At 46.1% G+C, this 26,721-nt stretch overlaps 1 protein-coding gene across 1 annotated transcript in view; it reads right to left on the bottom strand.

Moving 5' to 3' along the window:
* Window positions 1-23,510, bottom strand: part of LOC144790863 (uncharacterized) — a 266,870-nt gene extending 243,360 nt beyond the window's left edge. Inside the window, exons 1-2 of the mRNA XM_078665523.1 lie at window positions 23,495-23,510; window positions 22,774-22,871 (exon numbers count right to left, since the gene is read on the bottom strand). Coding sequence (XP_078521649.1) covers window positions 22,774-22,871; window positions 23,495-23,510 — 114 coding nt within the window. The remainder of the gene's footprint in view (window positions 1-22,773; window positions 22,872-23,494) is intronic.
* Between the last annotated feature and the right edge of the window lie 3,211 nt (window positions 23,511-26,721).

Raw genomic sequence — 26,721 nt, 5'->3', positions numbered from 1 at the left:
TCATGTATTTTTCTATGGTATCTTGAGCAAAATTTATTTATTGCTTTTCTTTTTTTTTTTCTTTTACTGTTTGCTTGAATTATTAGGTGGACCTCAATTGAGTTCCGTTATCATAAATAAATAAACTTGAAACTTGAAACTTGATTAGATTCAATTCATAAAGCACAGTAAATGCCAGAAGGTGTCTTGGCACTAGTGGCTGAGCTGCAAAGAATACAGATGATAGTGATCAGAAAAGAAACGTTAGCTTAGAGATGAAAAGAGCCAGGTTTTTAATGGTTTTCTGAAGCTAAACAGTTTTGGCTGAGACCTAAGATATAGTGGCATTTGATTCCAAAGCGAATCTGGGGCATGTACAAAACTTCTGCCGCCAAAGGAAGCCTTATGGATCTTGAGTAATACCATGGTCATGGATGAGGCTGGTCACAGGCATCTTCTAGGCGTGTAGCATATCATTTTATTCTGTAAGTACTCAGGCCCTGCTCCTTGGAGGTCTTTGTTCACCAAACAGCGATATAAAGGCAGTGCTGCTTTTAATCAGTTTCCAATGAAGCTCTTTAGCTCACTAAATGCAGATTCATGTTTTTTTAGGTTTTTCAAAATCCAGACTGTGGCAAACTGCAGCCTCTGCTGCTTTTTTACCAGACCTTGTTGGGCGGTCAGATAGATAGCATTGCAGTAGTCTGTGCAAGATAGCACCAAGGAGACCACCACTGTGGTCTGAAGTTCGGTGGGAATAAATTGAAGGATTTTTTTCGAGTTTTCAAAAGATAAAAACAGGATGAAATCAAATGATTTATTTGATCTTTAAAGGTTAGTTTAGAGTGGAAGATCACTTAAAGATTTTTTAACTTTGGGAACCGACAAGGGGAGAGGGCCGAGCCTTGAGGGGCACCAGGAAGAGTTCCAAAAAGACAAGTCCTATCCGAAAAGAAGCTTCTCCGGACCTCCGCCTTGTAAGAATTTAATTCAATTGACTATCAATCCAGTTGACTATGGCCATCAAACAATTGTTGAATCTACTGGTAAACTCCCCAACATTGGAATGGATAGAAACAACAATTTGTGTGTCGTCTGCATATGAAATTGTACTAAATCCATATGATCTAATCAATGAGGCAAGGGGTGCCATGTAGATATTGAACAGTGTGGGGCTTAAAGAGGACCCCTGTGGGACACCACATGTCAAAGAAACAGTGCTGGAATTGAAATCACCAAGAGAAACTGGTTGAGTTCTGTCAATACAGCTTTATAGCATTTGATTAAAGTACTTTTTTTTAACGTCTGCGAAGGCCCGCAAATAGAGATTGCAATCATGGAGTCAAATTGGATTTTCCATTTCTCTAGCATTTATAAGAAACCCAAGGAGCAAGGGAGAGACACAACTCTATTACCTGTGCCTGTACATAACAATTTTTCCATTATGGTTCCATTAAAGTTTTATTCACATTGCCATTAATGCAAGCAAAGGGGGAAAAGCACCGGGAGCAGATGGTTTACCTGTAGATATTTGCAAAGCTAATATGCCTCTTTGGGCACCTTCATTGGCCCAGGTTTATGGGAGATATTGTAGCGTAGGATTCCCCGAAACATGGTCAGAGTCACTTATTGTACTGATTTAAAGAAGAGTGACCGCTATCAACCAATTTCATTACGGGATTCATTGTTTAAAGAAGCAGGCAGGGTTGTTTTGAATTGGTTCCAGGACTGGGCAGAATTAAATGAAAATCTATCTGATTTACAGTATGGTTACCACTCAGGGCTAGGGACAATTGAACAGGGACTCAACTTGACGGTTCTATACTCAGGTCAGGAATGGCAGATTGTTCCTAGCCTTTGTAGACCTAACCTCCGCTATTGAATGTGTGGAACATGACAAACTGTGCATCATTCTGGTTGATCTAGGAGTTCACCCACCCAATTACAGTGCCTTTAACAATTATATTCTGATTTTAGTTTAATGGTGTGGTGCAGCATTAAGGGGTAGTGTTCTGCATTGTTCAGCATTGAGAGAAAGGTAAGGCAGGGCTGTGTGCTGGTGTGCTTCCTTTTTACTTTGTACATCAATGGTCTGGGAAGATTGTTGGCAGGCCAGCATCACAATACTGCCCAAATTGGTCAATCTCTTCCCTCCTCTATGCTGATGATGACATACTCATGGCCTGTACACCCTTGGGGCTGCAGCGTCTAATAACGAGCTTTACCAAATATATGTAGAACCTGGGACTTCTAACTAATAAAAGTAAGACTTTTATTATCAAATATGCAAAAAGGCCAAATAAATGTCATGATATAGCAGTAGAGGAGGAGAAGATCAGTTTTACGAAGACCTTTTCCTACTTAGGTATTCTTTTTGACCAGGCAGGCCCATGGAGACAGAGTATTACCACAAAGAAGCCACAATTTACGAAAACTACCACAGCCTTGTGCAATTCTTGATGAAAACTGGGTAGGAAATCACCTGTAGAACTACTAACAATTTATAAGTCAAAATGTCTAACAGCTTTATATGGAGTGGGTATATAGGAACATACCAATTGTCAACCTTTGCAACTGGTGGAGTATGCCTTTTTAATTTACCTTCTAGTGGTCCCTAGTAGTTGCTCCACATATGTCTGCCATGCGTAGCAGGGGCTCTCTTTTATATGCAATATTGCCCAGATTCAGGCAATCTTATTGGGGTATAACGTTTTCGTGCAATCCTTAGGGACTGCTTGAAAAGCACAATCAGCCTTACATATACCAAGGCCTAAAAATGTTAAACATGTTATGGGCGACTTGAGTCATCCTGAATTTTTCACTAACCTGAAATTTTACAACATATTGGCTGAAAGAATTTTAAAATAGATTACTTATCATTTCTAGAGGAACTAAGATTGTCTACTGAACTGGTGAAATCCACCGTACATAAAAATCAAATGATGTTGACTACCTATGATATGCAGCCATATTTAAAGCATGAACTTAACACACAAGGTAGGTTTGTTTTAACTTTTTTCAGGCTGGATACCTTTCATCAATTGACTAGCTTCCCACTGATAAACGACTGGTCATCACATTTAGGGAAATGCCATTTTGATGATGTGTCTGGGCAAACAACTGTCTATACTGTGTTATTTTGCAAACTATATTGTGAACAGCAAAAGCGTTGGATTGCACTGATCCTGAAGTCTCACAGCTTTAGACAACGTCGACCACCTTTCTTATTTTTACAGATCCTGCCTTCTCTTTATATATGCTTCTTTGTATCAATACACACTTTTATGATTTTTTAAGTTAAAACCGAATTGAAGCTTACTTTGATTTGATTTGACTGAGTTTGTCACTGAGAAAGGATGTCAGGAGGCTAAGAGCAGAACCTTTAATCTAATCTCCCTTAACCGGTGGATCAGGACGTGATGGCTGAGAATATCAAAGGCTGCGGATAGGTTCAAAAGGACCACTGAAGCATTTCACCCGCAGTCCAAAATTCCTTGGATCTCATCAGTTCCCACCAACAGCACGGAATTCATGTTTTGTGATTTTCTTAAGCCTAACTGAGCTCCGTCTATGATCTTGTTCCACTCCAGGAAGTTCGAGAGTGCTACATTCAAGTGCCTCTCCAGAATTTTTTTCTGGCAAATGGAGTCTGCAGATGGGCCAATAGTTCTTCTCTTCCATTGAATTTAGGGTGGATTTCTTTAATAAGTGAAGGATCGATTATCTCTTTTATTCAGAGGGAAAAATGCCTGCTTTTACTCTCCTTTTTAACACAGTTGTGTCAGACTGGACAGGGGTTGACAAGGTCCTCAGACTTAGGCCCAGATGTAGGTGGCTAAATACCGGTCGGTAACGCCGAAATTCTGTAAATTCCAGCGTTACCGACTGGTATTTAGCCACTCCTAATGTAGGTAAGGAATCGGTAAATAGGGAATCGGTAAATACCGATTCCTTATTGCTCTTGCATTTAAGGAATCAGTAATACCGATTCCTTAAATGCAATGTAGGAAGCATATTAAAGAGTGCTTTTGAGCCTTAAGAAATCGGTAATTACCACCAACTTCAAGTTGGTGGTAATTACCAATTTCCTTTAAAAAAGCAATTTTTTGCTGTTTTAAAAGTGCCATGTGTCACCCATCCATGCCCTTAGGGCATGTTTGTGTACCACATGTGCACACATGCACATTTCAGGGGTGCAACCCTGGCACCTTTGAAATACCTCCCGGTATTACTGATTCAGTAATACCGAATCGCTAATACTGAATGTCTTCACATTCATTCCTATGGGCCTCCAATCCCATAGAAATGAATGTGTGAGGAGGAGCCGAGCCAGCGTCCAAGATGGCCGCTTGAAAATCGGCTCCGGCCGACCTCACTCACCCGACTCGCCATCCTGAAGAAATCCTGTCCCCAGACCCGTCTTTGCTGCCTTCGCCCTAAATTGGTGCCCGGCCGTTGGACTGGAGGTGATGAGCATTGTGTGGGCTGGAGACGATACTGGCCCCAATTGTCGCGGCTGCTGAAAGTCCCGGTTTGGGTCCCAGGATCGTGTTCACTCTGTGTGGGGGCGGCGGGGCGCTCGTTTCCCGGTTGGGTTTTGAGTGCCATTGGGTTCTGCCTATTGTTAACTCCGGAGCGGGACAGCGGGCGCGCCAGGTGGAGGCATGATGGCGATGAAGACAGAGTCGGAGAAACAGTTGTCCAAGACCATCAGGGGAGGGAGGCAGGTGCAGTCTAACAAATTGGATAGGTATACCCTCTCTAAGGGGTCACCACTTGACTTGAAGAAGGGCCCGGGAGGAAGCCCCTAAGTCGACCGCACGGGGGAGGAACCGACGATGAAGGACCTTATGGCGGCCATTACGGGGGTCCGGACGTCTCTGGGCCAGAAAATGGAGACTCTTGATACCAAGCTGGACACTGTCTCGATAAAAATGGGGCTGATCAGGGCAGACCTTTCGAAGGTGAACGAGAAGGTGAAATCACTGGAAGTTAAAACAACGAGCCTTATTGACGATGTGAATCAGCTGCAGCAGGAGGTGCGTGATCTTCGGTCCTCTAGGGAGTCTACAGATCGTCGGCTTGATCAATATGAAGGGCGGGCTCGGCGCAACAATGTTCGCATCCTCGGAGTGCCGGAGAAAGCGGAGGGGCAGGCAACGGATTTGTTTGCAGAGAATCTCATCCACAATCATCTTAAACCTAAGGGCCTCAGTAAGTTTTTTACGGTGGAACGTGCGCACAGGGTCCTGGGTGGCAGGCCTCGTGTTGGGGCGAACCCTAGACTGATCATTGCGCGAGTCCTTAATTTTCGTGATCGGGACGCTATCCTGCAAGCGGCTCGTGCTGCGGATCCTCTGGAATTCGAGAATGCGACGCTCCTGTTCTTTCCGGACTTTACTCAGGCAGTTCAGAAGCAAAGGCAGAGGTTCTTGCCGATAAAAAAGAAACTGAGAGACAAAGGCATGAGGTACGCTATGATGTTCCCTGTCCGCCTTCGAGTGGAACTTGATGGGAAAGCCTGGTTCTTTGATAATCCTGAGGTGGCTGGGGACTGGTTGGATAGTGTTCAGCGACCGGACCAGGGGTCCCGAGACCAAGGGGAAGCCGATGAACAATGACTTGGTTTATAGTGCGGTCAGCAGGGGCTTAGATAGTTGCTCGGGGAATGGTTCAGTGGGGGCTAGCGATAGGATTTCCCGCAGATCTGTGTTCATATTGTTCTTGAGAAGCTTTATGGTGCGGGAGTATCCACATAAAGTTGGGGTGGGGGGTCCGCTCGCAGGCCCTTGTTAAAACAAAGTAAAAAGGCTTAGACATGACTTATAGTTAGATATAGAAGATTTATTCATGTAGTAATCCATCAGGCTCTGAGATACAAGATGATATGTAGATCCTTAGTAAAGCCTAGAGATGCCTGGGAATACCTGGTAATGCCTGGTAATGCCCCACCAGGAGCAATGTCCTCTCTGCTCAGCCCATCACACCAACTGATTCTCTGCTACATACAAACCAACCTCAACATTCCAAATGACCTCACCACAGGCTGAGCAGATAGGCAGAGAACCACAGTGGGGAGACTGCATTAGTAAATAGCACATTACAACACATCTCCCCTTTTAATAATCAAAACAATCAAAAGAAACAGAAGATAAAATCACGAAATAGAAGAAGATAAAATACACAAGTCTGAAATGGAAATACAAAAGCACAAGTCTGGAAAGAGAATGCACAAGTCAGAAATAGAAGCAGATAAAATACAGAAAATATAGAAGTCAGGAAAAGAAGAATGCATTAAAACAATATATAACACATCCTTCCCCCACACAGGTCAGGATAAGAAGAATGCATTAAAACAATATATAACACATCCTTCCCCCTTAATAACGATCATTAACACAAAAATGCATCAAGATGATAAACACACTGTTGACAGAGAGAAGAAGAGGACACACCACTAAAACATTGTAATACATCCTTACATTCTTCTCCTAGAAAATGATCAAAACAAAAAAATAGCAAAAAACAAAACCGAACCAATTTCCTAAAGTGCTGCACAAACCTCAATAACCAAGGGTAAAATACAATAGCAAAACTGATAGGGGAAATTACACACACCAGAAGTAGCCCCCCACGTGTGTACCCGTCACACACAGTCTAAGTAATATGTATGTAACGCAAGACAAAACTCGAAAATCTATGGTATCCCTTAACCCAAAACAAAACTAGGGTATCCTTTTAACCCGAAACACACCCGAATCATACAATGAGTATGAATAAACTCAGAATATCCTAAACAAAGGGAATAAACAAACTGATGTGAGAAGTTACACTACATTAGAGGTAACCCAACACGTGTGCACCCGTCACACACAGTCAAAATAGCACATAAACATACGACAAAGCAAATCAAAAACCTAGGGTATCTCTTAACCCCACAAGTGTAGATGTCAGACACAGCATGCATACATTACACAAGGCAAACCAAAAACGTTGGTACGTCCTTGACAGACTCTGGGGAAAGTGACGTAGGGAGGAATTCGAGAAGGAACACACAGTGCGTGAAGAACAAAGCAAAGTAAGTAGCACGTGGCCCGGTTTGATTTGTATTTAACCTGAAGGCGACAGTTTAAAAAAAAAAAAAAATAATAACACGTTTGCCTTTTGAATGTCTGTCGCATTTAAGAGTCCCAATTACTTTCTCATCGTGACAAATCACCATAGTTTCAAAATGCCACAGTTTTACATGTTGGTTGTTGCGTGTTGCTCTCTCTCCATGGGGCCAAACAATACAGCATACACCGATCTCCCCACAAGTAGAACAAAAAAAACATTGACAGAAGTGCCTTTCCCAAAAATTAAGACACTCGTTCATGTAAGTTTCCTCCTCGAATGTATTAAACGCACTCGTAGTCAGGATTCATTTCCAGCAAATAAAATGTTCTTTGAATCCAGTAAATGGCAGCAACAATCTTCCATTCACTCCCGATTTGGAAATAATTGCTTGATTCACTAAGCTGTCACAACGATGCGATCACTAACAACTCAGGCAGATGCATTCAGCAGTTATAACATTGTGATGACTGTGATGCCTGCCAGTTAGCACATACAATGTCACCAAAGGATTAGCTTGTTGAAAACCGCATACAGTGAATCAAACATCTGACTCAAACTGTACTTCGCCAAACAGCTTGTCGAAATTTCCAGCAGACCAATACTGATAAAGACAATGAGAAAGAAACTGGCACAGTCTAGTCAAAAAGCGACCGTTGACAGGGTCACTGGTGGGGCATAAGGGGTGCCTAGTTTCATCCATTCCACTTACTTGAAGTCTTTAAGTTCCAAACCTTTAAATCCTTTTTTAAAGTGCATGTTCTTCTTCTTAATCAGCTTCTTTTACATCAATTTCAAAAGTCAAATGCATCCAAGGTAGCTCCATGGGTTCTTTTTAAAACGTCGCCAGTGTTAAAACGAAGTAGGAAGACTTAGACATGACTTATAGTTAGATATAGAAAATTTATTCATGTAGTAATCCATCAGGCTTTGAGATACAAGATGATATGTAGATCCTTAGTAAAGCCTTGAGATGCCTGGGAATACCTGCTAATGCCTGGTAATGCCCCACCAGGAGCAAGGTCCTCTCTGCTCAGCCCATCACACCAACTGATTCTCTGCTACATACAAACCAACCTCAACATTCCAAGTGACCTCACCACAGGCTGAGCAGATAGTCAGAGAACCACAGTGGGGACACTGCATTAGTAAATAGCACATTACAACAGCCCTCCTCTATTTTCTACTTTTAGATTTTTGGAGATTAGCTGGGGGTGACAGGCACACTGCTAATTGGGGATGAGCATAAGCTGTATGCAGGGGTGCAGCGAGGGGGGTTGGAGGGGGGTGTTTGGGGTTTGTTTTTGTTTGGTTGTATGTTGTTTTATTTTACACTGGGTGCTGTCAGTCGATTCTGTAACGTCATGGTATTGTAATGTCCTCCAATAAAAGGTTGGCTGGGATTTCCACACTAAGTTGGAATGTGAACGGGCTTGGGGACAAGATCAAGCGAGGTATGGTCAGCCAGTTGATCCGGAGGCACTCCCCGGATGTGGTGTTATTGCAGGAGACTCAGCTCATGGGGAAGCGATGCATGGCACTACACAAAGGGGGATACAAACTGGTTGCTCATTCTGGTTTTACAGCTGGGTCGAGAGGGGTCGGGATCTTGATCAAGAACTCCTTTCCACTAGCCATCCAGGCCACTTGGACCGATAATAGGGGTAGATATGCTGGGGTTTCGGGGCTGTGGGAGGGGAGGACTGTGACCTTTCCGTCCGTCTATGCCCCACCGGCCCTTCAGACCGATACTTTTCAGGACCTGTGCAGGATCTTTTTGATGTTGCCTGTTGGGGTGTTGATTGTTGGTGGTGATTTCAATGCGGTTATGAATGGTGAGGCTGATAGGCATCCGGCTCGGGCCTTGTTGCCGTCCCGGAGATGGATGACTGACTTTGTAGAGACTACTGGTCTGATTGATGGGTGGAGGCTTAAAAATCCCGGTGCATTTCAATATACACACACTTCGGCAGCACACAAGTCCCTCTCCAGGCTAGATTATGTATTGGTGCCGGCGGCACAGACAGTTTGGATCCGTGAGGCGCGGCACTTGGCTAGGGGGGGTTTCGGATCACTCGCCGGTCTGGATTGGTTTAGACCTTGGCGGGCGTGACGTGGCTAGAGTTGCACCTATTAGCGCTTGGCGGTTACAGGACCCAGCAGTTAAAAAAGAGATTGTGCGTGTTGCTGATAGCTATTTTCAAGAGAATGATGGTACGGTAGACTCAAAATGTTCCCTGTGGGAAGCGTATAAAACAGTCATTAGAAGGGAATTGCTATCCCTCATTGCAGGGAAGAAGAAGGTTGGCCGTGCGGAGGTTGACAGAGTGGAAGCAGATCTGCTGGCGTTAGAACGGGAGGTGGTGCTGGACGCCACCCCAAAGGGATTGCACCACCTGCGCCTCCTGAGAGACGAGTATAGGAGCTTGGCTCGGGACAGGGCAAAGACACAATTGATGAATACCCAGAGCAGGGTGTAGGAACATTGCGATAAGGCCGGGAAGTTGATTGCCTGGCTGGAAAAGGGGGAATGGGCGTCACGGTTGGTACCGGTGCTGCAGCCCGTCGGCTCGGTCAAAATAACGGATCCGCAGGAGATCGCGGACGAATTTGCTAGCTACTACACGGTGGTATATGCGGCCGAAAGCAGATACACTGAGTCCGAAAACACAGAGTTGATTCACGACATTCCAATGCCCACTCTCTCCGATGAGGACAGGGATTACCTAGACTCTCCATTTACTAACGACGAAGTGGCGCAGGCCATTAGGGGGGTTCGCTCTGGAAAGGCCTCTGGCCCCAACGGGCTCCCCATAGAGCTTTATAAAGTGAATGCGAACAAACTGTCTCCCTTTGTCAAAGATATGTATAGTGAGAGCAGGGAGAGGGTCGGCTTCCTTACGATCAACGAGTTGCGAATATCGTAGTCCTGCACAAGGAGGGTAAGCCGAAGACGGAGTGTTCTTCATACCGGCCGATCTCCCTGCTGAATGCCGAACCGAAGGTCTTGGCAAAGTTGCTCGCGACACGGCTGGTTAAGGTCATTACGACATTGATCCATCCAGATCCGTCAGGGTTTATGCCCCGCCGCAAAACGGCCCTTAACCTGCGCAGATTATACGGGGTCCTGGGTTGTGCATCTAATATACATGAGCCGACGGTCCTATTGTCCTTGGATGCCACCATGGCTTTTGATAGAGTCGAGTGGCCTTATCTCTTTGCCGTCTTGAACAAATGGGCATTGGTCCGGAGTTTGCTTCCTGGGTCCGTCTTTTGTATTCCAATCCCCTAGCTCGGGTCGTAGTGAATAATCATAGGTCTGCTGACTTCGCCTTGGGGAGGGGCACCAGGCAGGGATGTCCTCTCTCCCCGCTCTTATTCGCCTTGGCGTTGGAGCCGCTACCGGCGTGGGTTCATTGAGACAGATCGATTCGGGGGCTTAGGTGGACGTCCGAGTGTGAGGATAAGATCTCACTTTATGCCGATGACATTTTATTATATTTGACATACCCCCAGACTTTGCTGATCGCGTTTTTTGATGTTTTGGCGGTGTTCGGGAGATATTCCGGTTTGGCCATTAATTGGGCGAAGTCGGTCCTCTTTGTTCTAAGTGGTGATCCCCCTGATGTCCCTGCGGGCTGTCCGGTTAGACTGGAGCCTGAGGGGTTTAAGTACCTTGGCATTTTTGTCTCATTGGATCCCCAGAGTAGGTACAATAATAATTTGCTGCCACCGCTGGCCAGACTCCGGAGAGACGTGGTGCGGTGGAAGTCGCTACCACTCTCCGTGCTGGGACGCGCCGTCCTGTTCAAGATGATGGCCCTTCCCCGTTTCTTGTACGCACTCCAAAACTTTATGGACCCGGTTCCCCCATCCTACTTCCAGGAGATTGAGTCTCTCCAGAGACATCTCATTTGGGATGGTAGACCCCGAATTGCGTTTACTAAACTGACATTGCCGTGGTATGACAGGGGGATCGGCTTGCCAAATATCCAGAAGTATTATTGGGTGTCTCAGCTGGCGGCAGTTTATCACGCCATTTATGGATCGCTGTTGGATCCTTGCTATGCTATGGATCGCGGCCAGATCCCCGGTGGGGAGTACACTAGGGCATTGTATGTCAGACGGGGGCGCTTTCGCCTGGTCGGACCTACGGCGGTGGCTGTTCAGGTCTGGCATGTGGCTACTCGTTCCCTTAAATGGGATGGGAAGATAACTTTGGCCACGCCACTATGGAATGCTGAATGCCTGGGTAGTTTATGGAAGACTAAAGGTTTTGATAAATGGGACCTCATTGGGATCTCTCGGGTAGGAGATATGTGGGGCAAGGAGGGGATCCTCACGTTTGAGCATCTGCAGGAACGGTATCAATTGCAGGAGAGTGAGCGGTTTCGGTATTTGCAGATTAGATATGCGCTGCTGGCTGTTATTCCCCGGGGAGTTACACCCCCAGAGGCTTCCCCTTTGGAGGATCGGGTGTTGGACGGTCATCTTCTAACGAAAACGAGCTCCTTGTTAACCACACGGATGATCCCCTTGTGGCTCCTAGAGACAAATAGACTGCAGATGGGCTGATCCTTGACGATGAGGACTGAACAGTGGCGGTAGCTTCCCCAAGGGTCATTGCTATGCAGATGAGACTCTGGTTGGTGCAATTGAAGGTCCTTCACCGTTGCTATGTCACCGGCCCTCGATTGCTGCGCATGGGGTTGGCTGCAAGTGGTGAGTGCAGACGGGGATGTGGTGAGGATGGAACGTTCTTGCATATGTTATGGGACTGTATCCTCTTCCGAGGATATTGGTCCGCACTTCATGGTAAGATACGGGAGGTGTGGGGAGTGAGCCTTAAGTTGGAGGCACGCCGTTGTCCCTTGAATGTGTGGGAACCAACTGATCTTACGTCTCAAGGAAAGGTGTGGCTTACGCTGGCTTGTGCTATTGCCAAGCGTAATATCGCTCAATTATGGGGGGCGAATCAGCCGCCTCATATCGGGAAATGGATGGAAGACCTGGATTGGTGCATGTTTAAAGAGCGAGCGGTGTATGTGGCCAGGGGGAGACCCAAGAAGTGGAGGAAAATCTGGGGGGCCTGGAATGTGTATAGAGGTGATATTTGTGCTCCCCCCGTCACACCGGATGATCAAGTTGTGTTGGAGGATCCCTGAATCCGTAGGATTTTTTTTTTTGTGCTGTATTTTGTAATCAGGAGGATGTGAAATCATTTATTGTATGCTTGGACGTAACCCAGTGATTTATTGTTTGTATTGTTGGTTATTTTTGTTTTTGTGTGATTTAATAAAAAGAATTTAAAAAAAAGAAATGAATGGGTAGGTACTCCTTATTACCGAATCTCAATTACCGATTTGGTAATAAGGAATATTAAGGATTCTGTATTTTTTACCAAATCTTTACCTACATAGGAAATACCGATTTCTTAATAGCGAATTGGTAAAATTCGCTATTAAGAAATCGGTATTTTTGATTTACCTACATATGGCCCTTAGTCGTTAACGTCATTATGAGGGATGAAAAAGTATTCAAAGGAGGGATATTTCTGTTAGCACTCATTTATTTTTAAATATGTTTTATTGATTTTCACCCAACAAACAACTTACATTGGTCTCATAACAGTAAATTGGTACACTTCCTGATTTCTTAATGTCACATTTCTTTAGCTTGGCATACAGATAAAGCTCAATTCCGTTGTTCCCCATTTGCCCCGCATACATGTACCCTTATGATATGCATTGTCCAATTTACAACTATAGTCAGGTTTGCTCCCTCTATGAATATATGCCACCAGCTCGTTTGATCAATGCACCCATCTAATCGCAAAACATTCTTTGACCCTTTGACCCTCCCAACCCTCTCCACCGGTGTGTTCGACATTACCATCTTGTTAAAGACATGAAGTATGTAAGCTGGTCACGGGCAAAGAGCTCCCTCTCTCATGGGTTGGCCAAACAAGTTGACGTCTTTCCTAATTCCGCTACAATGTCTCCTGGAATGGTGAGGTACCCCAATTCAAGGCGTCCCCACCGGCGTATCTAATGATTTCCCATCCGACTGTGGTTCAGGTGTCTGCAACAGTGCCACCAGAGCTTCCCATGCTTGGGCAGCCTCTAATGTCTTCTCGCAGTTAGATCTCCTAGCTAGCTGGAACTGTACCATGCTCTTGCTTGCTGCCCACCTTGTTAACTCTACCTTCCAGTGCTCAACGCTAGGTCCTTGCCTTGATTTCCAATTCTTCGTTAATTCCCTTTTAGCTAGTATCAGCCCTAGGTCCAGGAAAGTATTGAAGACTTTTGTCTTGTTCATATGAGGAAACCAGTGTAGCATGCATGCTCCCATGTTTGGATCTACCTGCCTGTCCGTCACTCCACATAAGATCTCAACCACTTCCTTCGAATATGTTCCTAATTGCGGACAACTCCACATCATGTGAATAAATTCTGCTTCTTCCGAGTTGCACCGTGGACATCTGTCTGTTTCTACATTAAAATATTTATTAATTTGCCCTGGGGTTAGGTACGCCGTGTGCAATAAATAGAAATGAATTAGCTGAAACCTGGCATTGCGCATACTATTCATCACTATATACTGGCACATTAGAGATGTCTGTTGCTCGGTTTGCCCTCCCCCACCTACGTTCGATTGCCGCTGTGAGGGCGGAATGCAGTAGGAAAGCATCCCTGTGTAGGCCGTATCGGTCTTGCAGTGTCTGGAAAGGCAAAAGAATGCTCTCTTCATACAGATCCCCTACCATTTGCACTCCCTGGTCTTCCCATGCAGCTAATGCAGACCAATCTCCCCCATGCAGAAGTGCTGTGCACATGCCCAGAGGGATCTCCGGCACGTATGGCCATAGAACCCCACTTCTCTTTTGACTACAGTTCCAGCATAATCTCAGCGTCCGCTCTTCATGCGTTAACGTGTCAAGCTTCAATCTCTGACCAAGTATAATAAACGATAAGACATGACGTGGTATCCATCGACCCTCCGGTCCATTCGGGTGCCTGAATTCCCTTGCCACTGCCTGGGTAAACCACTGCAGCTGAGCTGCCAAGTAGTATTGTTCAAAATCCGGGACCGCCCATCCTCCCTCCGTTCTGGGTTGCATCATCGTGGTTAAGGCCACTCGACGCCTGCCATACCCCCATATAAACTCCCCCACTAAGGATCTGAGTCTTTTGAATAACAAGCTTGGTATCCATATCGGTAGCTTCCTAAAGTAGTATAACAACCGAGGCAACGCCACCATCTTCAACAATGCCACTCGGCCCGCCACCGAGAGTGGTAACGTGCTCCAAAATGCTATACTCCCTTTAATCCTTCTAAGTGCTCTATTTATATTACCCTCCAGCAAATCCTCTTGCTTATGGTAAATGTGGATCCCCAGAGAAGGTAAACAGTGTGATTCCCATCGTATACCTCCCACTTGCTGAGGGTTCTCCGCCATCTGTCTCACAGGTAACAGGCAGGTTTTAGCCCAATTCACCTGAAGCCCTAATGCCACGCCAAACCCGCACAGCAGCGTCGTCGCCGCTATCAAGGATTCTGCCGTGTTAGCCAGATACATGAGTAAATCATCTGCATAGAGCGAGATGTACTGCATGCCTCCACTCAGATTCAGGCCAATATAATAGTTCCCCATTCTGGCGCGTGCCGCAAGTGGCTCAATCACTAGTGTGAACAGCAGCGGAGACAAAGAACACCCCTGCCTCATTTCCCGCTCCACGGAACATGGCAGTGATACCAATCGCCCCCGTCCGCACCCGGGCTGTCACCGTGTGATAAAGGATCCAGGTCCACTTCACGAAACCCTCTCCTAGGCCCATCGTTCGAATAACCTGAAATAAAAACTGCCACTCTAAGCTATCAAAAGCCTTTTGAATATCTACTGAGAGGACCGCTGCCACAGTAGTCAAGCTGTGAATCCCCTCCAAGATAGGGAGCAGTCGCCTCACATTTACTGCCATGTTTCACGTAGGAATGAAGCCCGCTTGGTCCGAGTGGACCAGCTGCGTCATGTACATGATGGAGACTGGTTGCAAGAATTCTGCTCAGTATTTTGTAATCAGTGGTCAACATTGACAATGGGCGATATACTGACAAGTCGGTCGACTCTCTCCCGGGTTTCAGTAATAGGATGATAATAGCTTCACAATTTATCGCCAGTAGCCTCCCTTCCTTCCATGCTGCCTGATACATTGCTAATAACAATGGCGCTAAGCAATCGGCGTACGTAGAATAAAATTCTATGGGCAGACCATCTACCCCTGGCATTTTGTTACGCGCCATGCTCTTAATTGCACCCCTGATTTCACCGAGCGTGATCGCCTGCCCTAACATATCTTCTTGTTCCAGCTCCAACCTAGGCATTATTAATTCAGAGAGGAACTCCCCTATGGCGTCCCCATCCTGTCGTAGTTGGCTACGATAAAGTGCAGCATAATAATCTAAAAACAGGCCATTTATCCCTTGCTGCAAATACACCAAATTCCCCATCGGTGCTGTAATCCCAATATAAGCTTGCCCCGGACATGCGGATTAGCTAACCATGCTAACAGCGTGCCTGATTTATCTCCCTCTGCATGCACCTTTGCCTGATACAACTTATAGTCAAAGGAGCGTAGCCTCTCCACCTGAGCTACCACTCCTTCTCTCGCCTCCATAACCTCCCTGTGTATGCTCTTATCTTCAGGACAAGCCCTGTCAGCTTTGCGCAACCTATGCTCTGCCGCCTTGATATCGTTCAATAGCGTGTTCCACACTCCCACCTTCTTGACAATACATAATCCCCTGACTACCATCTTAAAGGCGTCCCACTCAACCATCACCAACGTAGCCGTGCCCTCATTCTCAGGAAAATATTGGGTTATACCTGTTCCAAGATCTGCGCAAAAGGCCAGGTCATCTAAGGCTTCTGGTCTCAATCACCAGGTCGGTATCACAGCCCTCTCCTGGACCCATCGAATCTGCACTAGTAACGGATTATGGTCCGATATTGTCCTAGCTAGGTATTCACTATGACCGACTTTGGCTTGCACATCCGGCGTGCATAATACCCAGTCCAGATGCAAATCATGGATGCCGGAGTAGTAAGAATAATCTCGCTCCTCCAAATGATGCTCCTGCCAGGTTTCCACTAATCACCAATCATTCTGCCACCCTCGTCTAGCCTTAGAGAGTCTATGGATTGGGGCATCCGGAAGCAGGGAGTGGGACCTGTCCATCTCCACATCCGCAATGGAATTAAAGTCTCCTCCCATCAATGTTGAACCAGTCAAATATGGTGCTAGCTTACTTGTCAAATGTCCAAAAAAAGAAGCCTGATCCACGTTAGGGGCATATATACTACCCAGTGTCACATCGGTACCATTGAGGCGGCCGGTCACTACCACAAACCTCCCCTCTGGGTCTATCAATTGTTGGGCCGGCTGGAACAGGACTCCCGCCCTAACCCATATTAACACCCCCCTAGTAAATGCCGAATAAGTAGTGTAAAATAATTGCCCCCTCCATCTACATTTCTGTGCTAGCTCTTCAGATTTAGAAATATGCGTCTCTTGTAGGAAGGATATGTGGGTCCCCCGTCGTACGAAATAAGCATGTACTTTGTGGCGTCTAAGCATCGAATGGAGCCCCCGTGCATTCCAGGTAATGCATTTCAAATCATGTTGCGAACCCATGCAGAAACCGATTCCTCATAAAACAGTGCCCCACACATTGAAACACACCAGTGGATTTACTTACCCCAACCAACCCCCAGAACTCTCCCCAACTACCCTCCCCCAGGCGCTACAACATTAGTACCCGTCCAAACTATCACTCAAAATATTCCTGAAGTAAAAACCTAAGGAATCCACTCACACAATTTAGGGGGGGTGGGCTCAAAGCCTCAGAAGGTCGACTTCCTATACCTTCAGCAGCTTGCGCTGTGTCCCCGAGAAAACTAGTCAGCCCCATCCAGGGTGACAATTTGGCGTACTACATTATTGACTCATCGGGCCATACTGACTCCTCTTACTACCATCACTCAGGTGTCATTTCAACCCCTAGTAGACGCCCCCAGTCTGGAACCAGACCCCTCTCCAACTCAACAGCCCCCAAAGCCAAGTCCTGGCACTATGCATCCACCATCTCGTCTGTTCCAGCTGTCACATGTGGCAGAGGGACACTTCCTGTGTCTGATTCCTCGGTACCAGACCCCGCCGAGGCCTTCTCAGAGTTTGAAGCCCTCTCTGCCACCGTTCCTGTCTATTGCAAAATGGCCACAACAGCCTGTAAAGCAGCCGAGCGTTCTTTCTATGTGTGTGTTCCAGTGGGTTTCGATGACTGTGCGCAGTGTCGTCGTATCGTCGCCGTCGAAGTCCCTCCTCTGGTGTACCCTTGCCACGCCCTGCTTCTCGGGCTCCGGACCTGTACAGTTCCAGCCAGTCCCAGGCCTCCTCGGGGTTATTGTGGAAGTACGTCTTACCATCCTGTATTATCTTTAGCCGTGCCGGGAACATTAGGGAATATTGTAGGCCTTTGTCTTGAAGTGCCTTTTTGACTTCCAGAAACGATGTTCGTTTGTGCTGTACTTTGAGTGTGTAGTCCGGAAACAGCGTTACTTTCTCATTCCCCACCTTGTATGGACCTGCAGTACGAGCTTTGTGTAGTAAGAGATCCCTGTCCTTATAGTGAAGCAGTCTAGCCACCACTGGCCTAGGCGGTCTCCCAGAGGCCAGTGGGCGTGCCGGGACACTATGTGCTTGTTCCAGAGTGTAGAACGATGAGAGGCCTTCAGGCGCCACCTCCGCTCTCAGCCAAGCTTCCAGGTACTCCACCATATTGGTTCCCTCCACTCCTTCCGGCAATCCAACCACGCAAATGTTATTCCTTCTATTCCTCCCGTCCGCATCCTCCGCTCTCTGTTCCAGCACCTGCAGTCTGCGCTGGACAGCCGTCATTTAGGCTTCCATTGCCATTTCGGCATGCTCCAAGTAGCCTCTGTCTGCTTCTCCATTTCAACCAATTTAGTGTGGTCAGCTCGGGGCATCCCCAACCCTTGCGCCACATGTGCAATGTCCAGTTGAAGCGCCTCCCTGGTGTCAGTGATGGCTTTGAGGATTTGATCCACCTGTTGTTGCAGCATCCCTTCAGATTGCTGCTGATGTTCTTCCTGCTTGTCCGGCCCTCCCGTTTCCTCTTCTTGCTCAGAGGGCACTCCCACCTGTTTTCCTCTTGGCTTCCCCATTATTACCTGCAGTGCAAGTTCTATCACCAGGTCCAGCCTCCCTCCAGTGCCTGGTGATATGCACGGACCACCAGCAATAACTTCGGGCTTCTATCCACCCACTGACCGTTCCTCTGTTTCAATTTACTCCTCACGCCTCACAGGCGGGTACCGCGCTAGGCCACCGTCTTAGTCAACCTCAGCCAGGGCCAGTGCCATGTTCCGCAAACAGCCCCTTCCAGCCTCCAACACTGGCCAACCACTCAGCAGCGCCCCCCGGAGTTCTCACCTCCTGTGGGCACCAGGAACATGCACCCCAGTACTGAGGAAATGATCCAAATGTTCATGCGGCTTTGGCAATCTGCTCCAGGGATTCCCACAGAGCGCGCCCGCCGCTATCCCTTTTCCTCCGGACTACCGGGAGTGCACAGCTTCTTCTAGTTGGTCCTCGCCTTCGGCGCTTCCCCAGTTCATTCGTCTTTCGTGCACTCCAGTGCTCCCACACTGCATCTCCTCATGCACTATACCAGCTCTATATGTCGCCTCCAGTCAGCTGGGTGCTTACTGGTAAGGTTTCACTTCCAGGCATCACCTCCCAAGCCGCAATATCTCTCTTTGCGCCCCTGAAGCCCACCTCTGGTTTGCTGTTATTGGGGAGCAGGCTGGGAGCCTGTCCTCATCAGCTCAGTCAGGTCCAACCCTGCTGCCCTGTCCCCTGCGCCAGATTAGTGCTTCGAGCCTCATTGGAGCTCAGCCCAGTGAAGCCACTGCTCACCAGGCTGTCCAGCCACCACTTGTTCTCATTTCACAATGGTATGTGCCTCATAGGCAGGGCTCCACTCGTCTTGGCATGCCCCACTGCTCCTCAGTGCTGCACCAGTACTTTGCCACCAGTCTGCAGCCTCAGGTCGCCACCCCGCCTCAGCTGCCTCAACGATGCCGTCCTAGGTCTCTTCTGCACCTTCGTCTCTCCCAGCACTTAAAATGGTGGCTCCCCCCTTCGTCCAGCCTCTCGGGCCGAGGCTAAGCAGCGCCACAAGCCTCCCAGCGGCTTCCGCGATCGAGAGTGCCAACCGCTCACCTTCTCTCCGCTTTTCCTTCTGCTCCGGGGGTCCCGTCCTGCTCCTCCCCACCTCCGGAGTCGCAGTGTCACGCAGTTGCAGGAGGTTCCCCAGCTCTGCACCACCTGTGAGCAGCCCCGATCCTTGTGCAGTCAATCAACAGGTCAGCGGGATCTGTATCAGTGCGATCGTCACCATGCGAGACCCGACTTCCTCCGGTGTGCTGACGTCGGCCGCACAGTTGTCTCCCGGCTTCCTGCTCCGCTACTGCACAGTCCCACCCGCCATTTTGCCCCTCCGTCCTGCAGGCAGCGCAACTCAGAGATTCCCAGGTCCCCAATGTCCAGGTGTTTTGCCGCTGTCGCTGCTTCAGGTCCCGGCCCTAAGCGACACCCATACAACTTTTCAGGGGCTCGATTCAGCCTCCCGCATCAGGGTTTTTGATCGGGCAGTGCGGAGCTCTATGTTCACGCATCTTCCCCCATCTGCTCCGTAACCACGCCCCCTTCTGTTAGCACTCATGACACTAAATGCTTGGGGCAGATCCCTTACCTACCTTAAAGGCATTATAAACTGTTTCAACTATATTTTTGAAAATGTTGGCAATAGTTGTAACAAACATCCTGCATAGGGGCTGCAGTGATTTTATATGATGGACGGGAGAGCAATATTACTGTTTTAAATAATTCCTTAGGGGAATTGCTAGCGGATTTATTCTTGTCCGTAAAAAAGTTTGTTTTTCCAGACCTTATTTCAGCTTTATAGACCGATTAAATCTTCCTATATTTTGCTTTCTTGCCTTCAGCATAGTTAACTCCTCCATTGGAGTTTTGGCTCCTGTGAGGGAGAGTTGGGAAGAAGGATCTTAGAAGGCTGGGCCAGAGAGAAAAGGACTGGGAGGCAGAGGAGATTTGGGATTATGCTCAAAGACTTACGACAGGTAATTGACTCGGCGAGAGTTGCATGTACATCCATCTGGGAGATACACTTATTCAGGGTGTTATTTATATTGTTGTTCTTTGGGGCCTTCCGGGTGTCCAAATTAGTGGGAGGTAAGGGTGAACTGGGTTTGGACATGAAAGCTATACACTGGGAAACCAACTGTATGAAGATGCAGCTTAGGAGATCTAAGACTGATCAGAAAGAGAAAGGAGCTGAGGTGAAGTTGAGATGTTCTGGAGATCACAGGGTTTGCCCCGGTAGACTGTTGTGACAGTAACTGGATGTCAGGGGAGAGGGCAAGGGCCAATGTTTTGTCATAGGGATAGACCTGGAGTGTTGGCACGGCAGGTGATGGCCAGATTGGCGAGACGCTTGCAAGTGGAAGGTATCAGTGCAAGGACTATGGGGCCCACTTGTTCAGATTTGAGGCAGCAATGGAGTGCTTCTGGTTGGGGATGGGTTATGGCAGGTTAAAGGTTTTAGGGAAATGGCGTAGTGATTGAGTGTGGAGCTTTGTTCGTGGAGAATAGGATGACTTTTGAGAGCTGGAATTGACTGTGTTAATAAAAAAAGTATTTGGACCTATTGCTCTTGAAGTGGGGAGGGACATTGTTCTTCTGGATGCAGTTGTTGGCTAGGATAGTGTGGAGGGGACAATGAAGTCAGCTGCAATTATCAGGGTGATGAAGGAGTTGGTTTCTGCTGGTCAAGAGAATTCAGAGTGATTGATCACCCTGAGATAGTGTTTACGTTCCCACCATTGTTTCAGCATGATTGGGTGCATTTGTCTACATTGGGGAACAGGTTGTACCTGGATGTACTGGAGGGAACTTTGGCAGAGTGGGTCAGGGATGGTAGTAGGTGCAGGGCGCAAATGAAGCATACCTCTGGGAAGGGTTTTCCTGGTAGTGGGGAAGAGGAATGCCGGAGACATGAGCAAGCAGAAAGTAAGGGAAGTTAGAAGCAGCGGTGGGGACTGTAAAGAAAAGATGACTAAAGGAGATGGGTGTCGTACAAGGGCAGGCCGGCATCACAAGCAAATGTTTGGATTCAATGACATATTTTAATTTGGTTCTGACTGTTAGGGATTGTTGTCAAGGTTTAGGTGATAGGGTGGTGGGAAGTTGGGGTGGGGGTGTTTAGGGGAGGAGCATGGAAAAGTGTTAAGATCTTAGCAAGTTGTCTGGGCTATTAGAATGTACGGATCAGCCAAAGGAGTTGAGGTCTCAGCTTGCTTCTGATAAAGCAGCCTTTTGCAAAAGCTGTACCCTTCACATTTGAGGAGCCAATGGAGTGCTTCAGTTCAGATCATGATAGTGTTTTAGGGTCTCTCACATCTACATTAATATTCAGTATTTAAGAATATTAATGAAGATCCCAAAATAGAGAAATTACATCACCATTCAGTTCACCAAACTGTGAGAAATGTGTGTGTTTTGATTCATTATGTCATCCCATATGCACTGCTTATTACATCGGTCATGATTTCAACTAGGTTAGTATATGAGTGTCGTAGATAAGCATAATGTTCCTTGATGAAACACAATTTGTCTGTCATTGTATGATCCATAGAGCTCTTTTGCCTGCTAGGTGTACTTGTACAAAGGAAAAATATTCTTAGGCTCTAAATGAACAGGGTAATTAATTAATTAATCGCATTGATATAGCTAGAGTGATTAGTGCATGCCCATATTATTCTTAGAGATGAAGTCTCAGCCATTTAGGGAAATATATCATTTTCCTCATCTCATCCATGCAAACTACCAGAATACTTATTGAAGTATGTTTGTCTCAGTCAGATCTTCTGAAATGAGAAGAGATTCTGATGCGGCAGGGGCTGTCTAAAACCCATAAAATCCTCATCCTCCTGAGGACTGTTAGAGGTCTTACTGTAGCCACTCAAGTCAGATTATTCATCTCTATGGAAGAGAATAATGTGTAGGGGGTATATTTTCACTGAAGTACAGACTACCACATATCACTTCTCAGTCATGGCATTTTAGTGTTGGGGAAAACATTCTTAAACAAGCAATTGCAAAGCCAATCAGTGTGGCATTGGCTGACACCCTTTTGCCTATTTTGGTTGTGAATGGCTTTGTAAGACAGGCATCACACAAGTGACTTTTAAGCAGTGAAATATGTGAATGACCCTAAAGCCCACCTATGAATGAAGAAGGCTGAAAGAAAGGCCTAGCAACTGAGTATGTATAGTATATATTTTTTTATTCAACACAAAATGGCTTGGCCAATGCCATACCTAAAAGAACACTAGACACCCTTTCAACAAATGGTATTTGAGTTCCTAATAAGCATATTAATGATGTGAAAGTTAATTTGTTTTTTACAAAGATATATGCAATTGTTTTAAGGAACTATGAAATTATGAATTGGCACCACTCAAATCGCATCAGAATAAGACTAAAGGTAGAAAAAATGTTGTGATACATCTAGACATACCTTATCTAACAGTCTACGACACCATTCCGTTAATGCGTTGGGGTCAAAAGCATGTCCGCACGACATGTTCACACGCAGGACACCATCATCACAGTCACCTAGCAGAAACAATGGAGATTATTAAAACCAGAATATATATGTGTGATGAGACACTCTATAGGGTTCTGTTGTCATCTGTGTTGATTAGTAGATTGTGCCACAGATTTGTACGTGGGTAGAGGGGTTGTTTTGGATGAACTAGGGAAGAAAGACCACAGACCCTTCTGAAGACAATCTCACTAAACAAAAGAGATAGGCTAACAGTAAGATATACTTTTTGTATAATTTAATAGTACCTTAAATGCAGAATGAGTTCCATTGAGGGTTTTCAAATATCATCCTTCTTGATACTTACGCTTTTATCAAAATAACAGTTACTGACACTCTAATCAGAACACTAAAGAGTTAGATGCAGTGACAAATTATGTGCTAGATTAGCAAAATATCTCCTAGTAATGAATCCTACATGAACTGTTGACAACTGTCACTTACAAGTGACAGTTATAGAAGCCCAATGCTCTCCATTGAGATGGAGATATGTATATAATTTCATGAATCACATACCAAGTCCACAGAACCGCAGAACATCTCCACTTACACAGTCAATACACACTCATCAAACAAGTATCATGCAATAAGATGAATATTAATGAAGCAGTATTTCGCAGACAGTATGTTATACCCAGCTCCATTATCATTCTAGTATGCTAGGTGAATAATTACTTACTGCAGAGACTCAATACTGTAATCCACTCTTCAACTTCCAGAACAAAAAACAGATCCAATCAACACTTCAGTTTCCACCTTTGGTAACTTCTATTAGTATTAGTCTTTTAAGTTATGTAATATAACATATTTGGTACTAATCATGCTCACTACCCGGATGAGCAACCGCTATGTCAGAATATTGAGCTTTTATGGTCGTGCTACCACGGACCTGTATCACATATTTCAGTGTCAAGAATATTGACCAACTAAATAAATATTAGCAAATATAGATATATTGTTCTGACCTCCTCATCTATGTATCTTGAAGATAAATAAATATATATGATCAAGGTACAATTCATTGCCTGATGCCCAGAGGAAGAGACAATGATGATGGTCAGGCGACATGCCTTCCACGGAGGACGACACTCATCTAGTCCATTCCAGACCAGGTGCCGGCTAGGTGCAACAAGGGTGCACAGCCCTCAATTGTGAGCCCATCTCTCATGTCAGTTTCATTGTGCATTTATGTGTATAAGTGTGAGGAACTGAAATCTGAATTAGGCACTGTGAGTAAATTGGAGACACACAGTATTATTTAGAAATTAGCATGATGTACCTATTTAGTTCAGTATAGGTGTCTGTGCGTTAGTAGACTTTGCATACATAGTAACTTAGGGATTACTACGCACCCTATTTAATATTCTGTCTTCTGACGGGTATTATAATGTAACCCGACCAGCGATATTTTGTGGCCTAGCCTGCTTGTAGCATTAGCAGAATCCAAACATTATAGTCGGTGAGAGTCATTCTCTTGAGAAATAGCATGACAACTGTAACAAACTGCTGCTCCTGCGTGTTAGGCCTGTCAAGGTTATAGGTGGGGGCAGGTCGGATAAGCACATTCCAAGAGGCGCTGTGCGAACCATCCTAAGACAGGCAGAAGGGAGTTACCTTCATCGACCTTGCTATAACGAGCTGAGCTAAACTGAAGATGCTTTGTGTACCATATATGGTCTTTCCTTTGCACCAACCTGTACCAACTTGTATTTTTCCTTCTTAGGTAACGGTTTCGAAATGTAACAGTATATATGTGATCTCTTGATAATGTGCCAGCAGTCTTCTCGGCGGACCTCGAGGGGTTAGGTCGCGAGAAGCTCCTCTGGCAAAGTTGTTGTTTAATAAACGATTGAACCTTCTTCACTGCCAACTGACTGGTTATTGGTAATTAGTATAGGGGCTATTAGTAAGTATAGCTCTATATGGTTTTATTTATTTTTCGGTACTTCAGTTGGCGACTCCGCCGGGACTCCACATTGGGGTCGTCCCTCCGTAATCAGAAAAGAACGGGACATTGGGAAGGGTAATCTTGGTCGAGGGGGAGGACTGACCAAAAGTTTGAGGGTTATTCCGCTCTCCCGATCAAGAGAGCCTCAGCTGCTAGGAACCCCATGCCGGAGTCCTACGGGTGTAACCCAGAAGCAGACCGTGTTGGTCTTCAGGAGTTGGGAGTGGAGAAACTTGCAATCGAACCTGAGTGCACCAGGTGAGTCATTCGTCTTGTTTGTGTTGGATATCCCTTTTGATTTTGGTTTGAAGTATTTGGTGGTTTAAGACCACAGAGAACTTGGAGGGGGTCTGACGGGGCAGTACTGAGACTGCACAGGCAGACGCTTTTGTCTTGGGCAAACTTGGTGAGTAATAGAGATATGAACCAGACGCCTAGGTGTGACTTGTGAAAGAGTTCACATCCGGCCGGACTGCTCTCGGAAATGCTGGCAGTCACGAGTGGGTAGCCCTTGGACAGATCTGGAGCAACGCTTGAAAAGTGGGCTAAAACAGAATAGTCCGGGAGGTGAACCAGGAAGGCTGCCGGATAGTCCGTAGGTCGGTCTGTGGTTTGAGAACCTGTGTGGCTATCTCTAGGTAGTCTAAGGACAAGACTACTTGATTTTGGGCTTTTGTTATAAACTTGGAAAATACACGAGTTCTCCATAGGCAGGAGTTGACGGGCTCTGCCTTTTGTTTAGTGCGACATTGTTTTGTCTTTTATGTTGTTTGAAGATTGTTGTATGTTTACTGTATGTGCATGGTTGAAGTCATTCTGAACATGGCCATGTGTATGAGAGTATTGTAAAAAACCTTCTTTTCTTCCAGCTAAAGAAATTAGACTATAGAAAGATAATGCCGTGCTTCAGTAAGCTATGCTTCGGCTGTATTTGCCGGAAAGGTACGAGACTGGACGAAAGCCAACCGGCCCCTCCAGAAGGGAGCCCCAGTCATGATATGTAATGCAAGCACGGGATTGCACCACTTTTGTTTAATACCTTATGGCATGAATATACCAAAGATAACGTAGAATTGCAGTGGCCGTTGGCAGGGTATTTGATGAAAAGAAGATCCAATATTTACAAGAACGTCTGTTTGCTAAACGCAGCAGACAGGCCATGTTTGATTCCCTCAATACATGGCAGAAAAAAGCAAAATGAAGACGTATCAGAGCAGAGAAATTAGTAAAGATAAAACAAGGACAGACTGTTACTCAGAAAGCCATAATACCCTAATTAGTGATACACGGCAACCCTTGGGGAGTTCTCATGTAATTTTGGCAACTCCGAATCCCATATTGACCTCTCCTATCGGCTGGTGCGACACCTGAAATCAGGGATCGTACTCCGTTAGGGGATCCCAATGGGCTAAACGCTAGGCGACTATTCACAAGAGCAGCATTGGGAATTAGTGAAAAGGAAGCAAGAGCAGAACAGGCAGTTAAATGGATGCGGAAAGATGTGTATACTGTGACTGACTTATGGAGTACCATAAGGGATTTTGAACCCATTATGCAACAGCATGCATTGCATCAAATGTCTCGTTACCTTATTGAAATTTGGGAGAAATGCTTTCGAGGCGGGTTGGCTCCTCAGATATTGAATGATATTTGGATCGAACCCATAAGTTCGATTTAAGTCCAGGAGAGGTGTATAAGAACGTGGAGACGTTGCTAAAATACCGAGGTAGAATGTTTTTGAAATGTCCAAATTTGGATTCTCAACATCCCACGAAGGAAGTGCATCCCATTTTTCATTCGGAAATACCTGAACTACGCAATGACCAGAATATAGTCACGAGAGACAGAGTAGAGGCTCGGTTTCAGGAGCAATGGGTATACACTCCATGGAAAAGAAGTGAAGTCCTAGCTCT

The sequence above is a fragment of the Lissotriton helveticus genome, chromosome 11 (assembly GCF_964261635.1).
Source record: "Lissotriton helveticus chromosome 11, aLisHel1.1, whole genome shotgun sequence".
In the NCBI taxonomy this organism is placed as follows: domain Eukaryota; kingdom Metazoa; phylum Chordata; class Amphibia; order Caudata; family Salamandridae; genus Lissotriton; species Lissotriton helveticus.
Note: the sequence above shows the minus strand (reverse complement) of the source record. Positions and strands in the feature narration are given on the sequence as shown.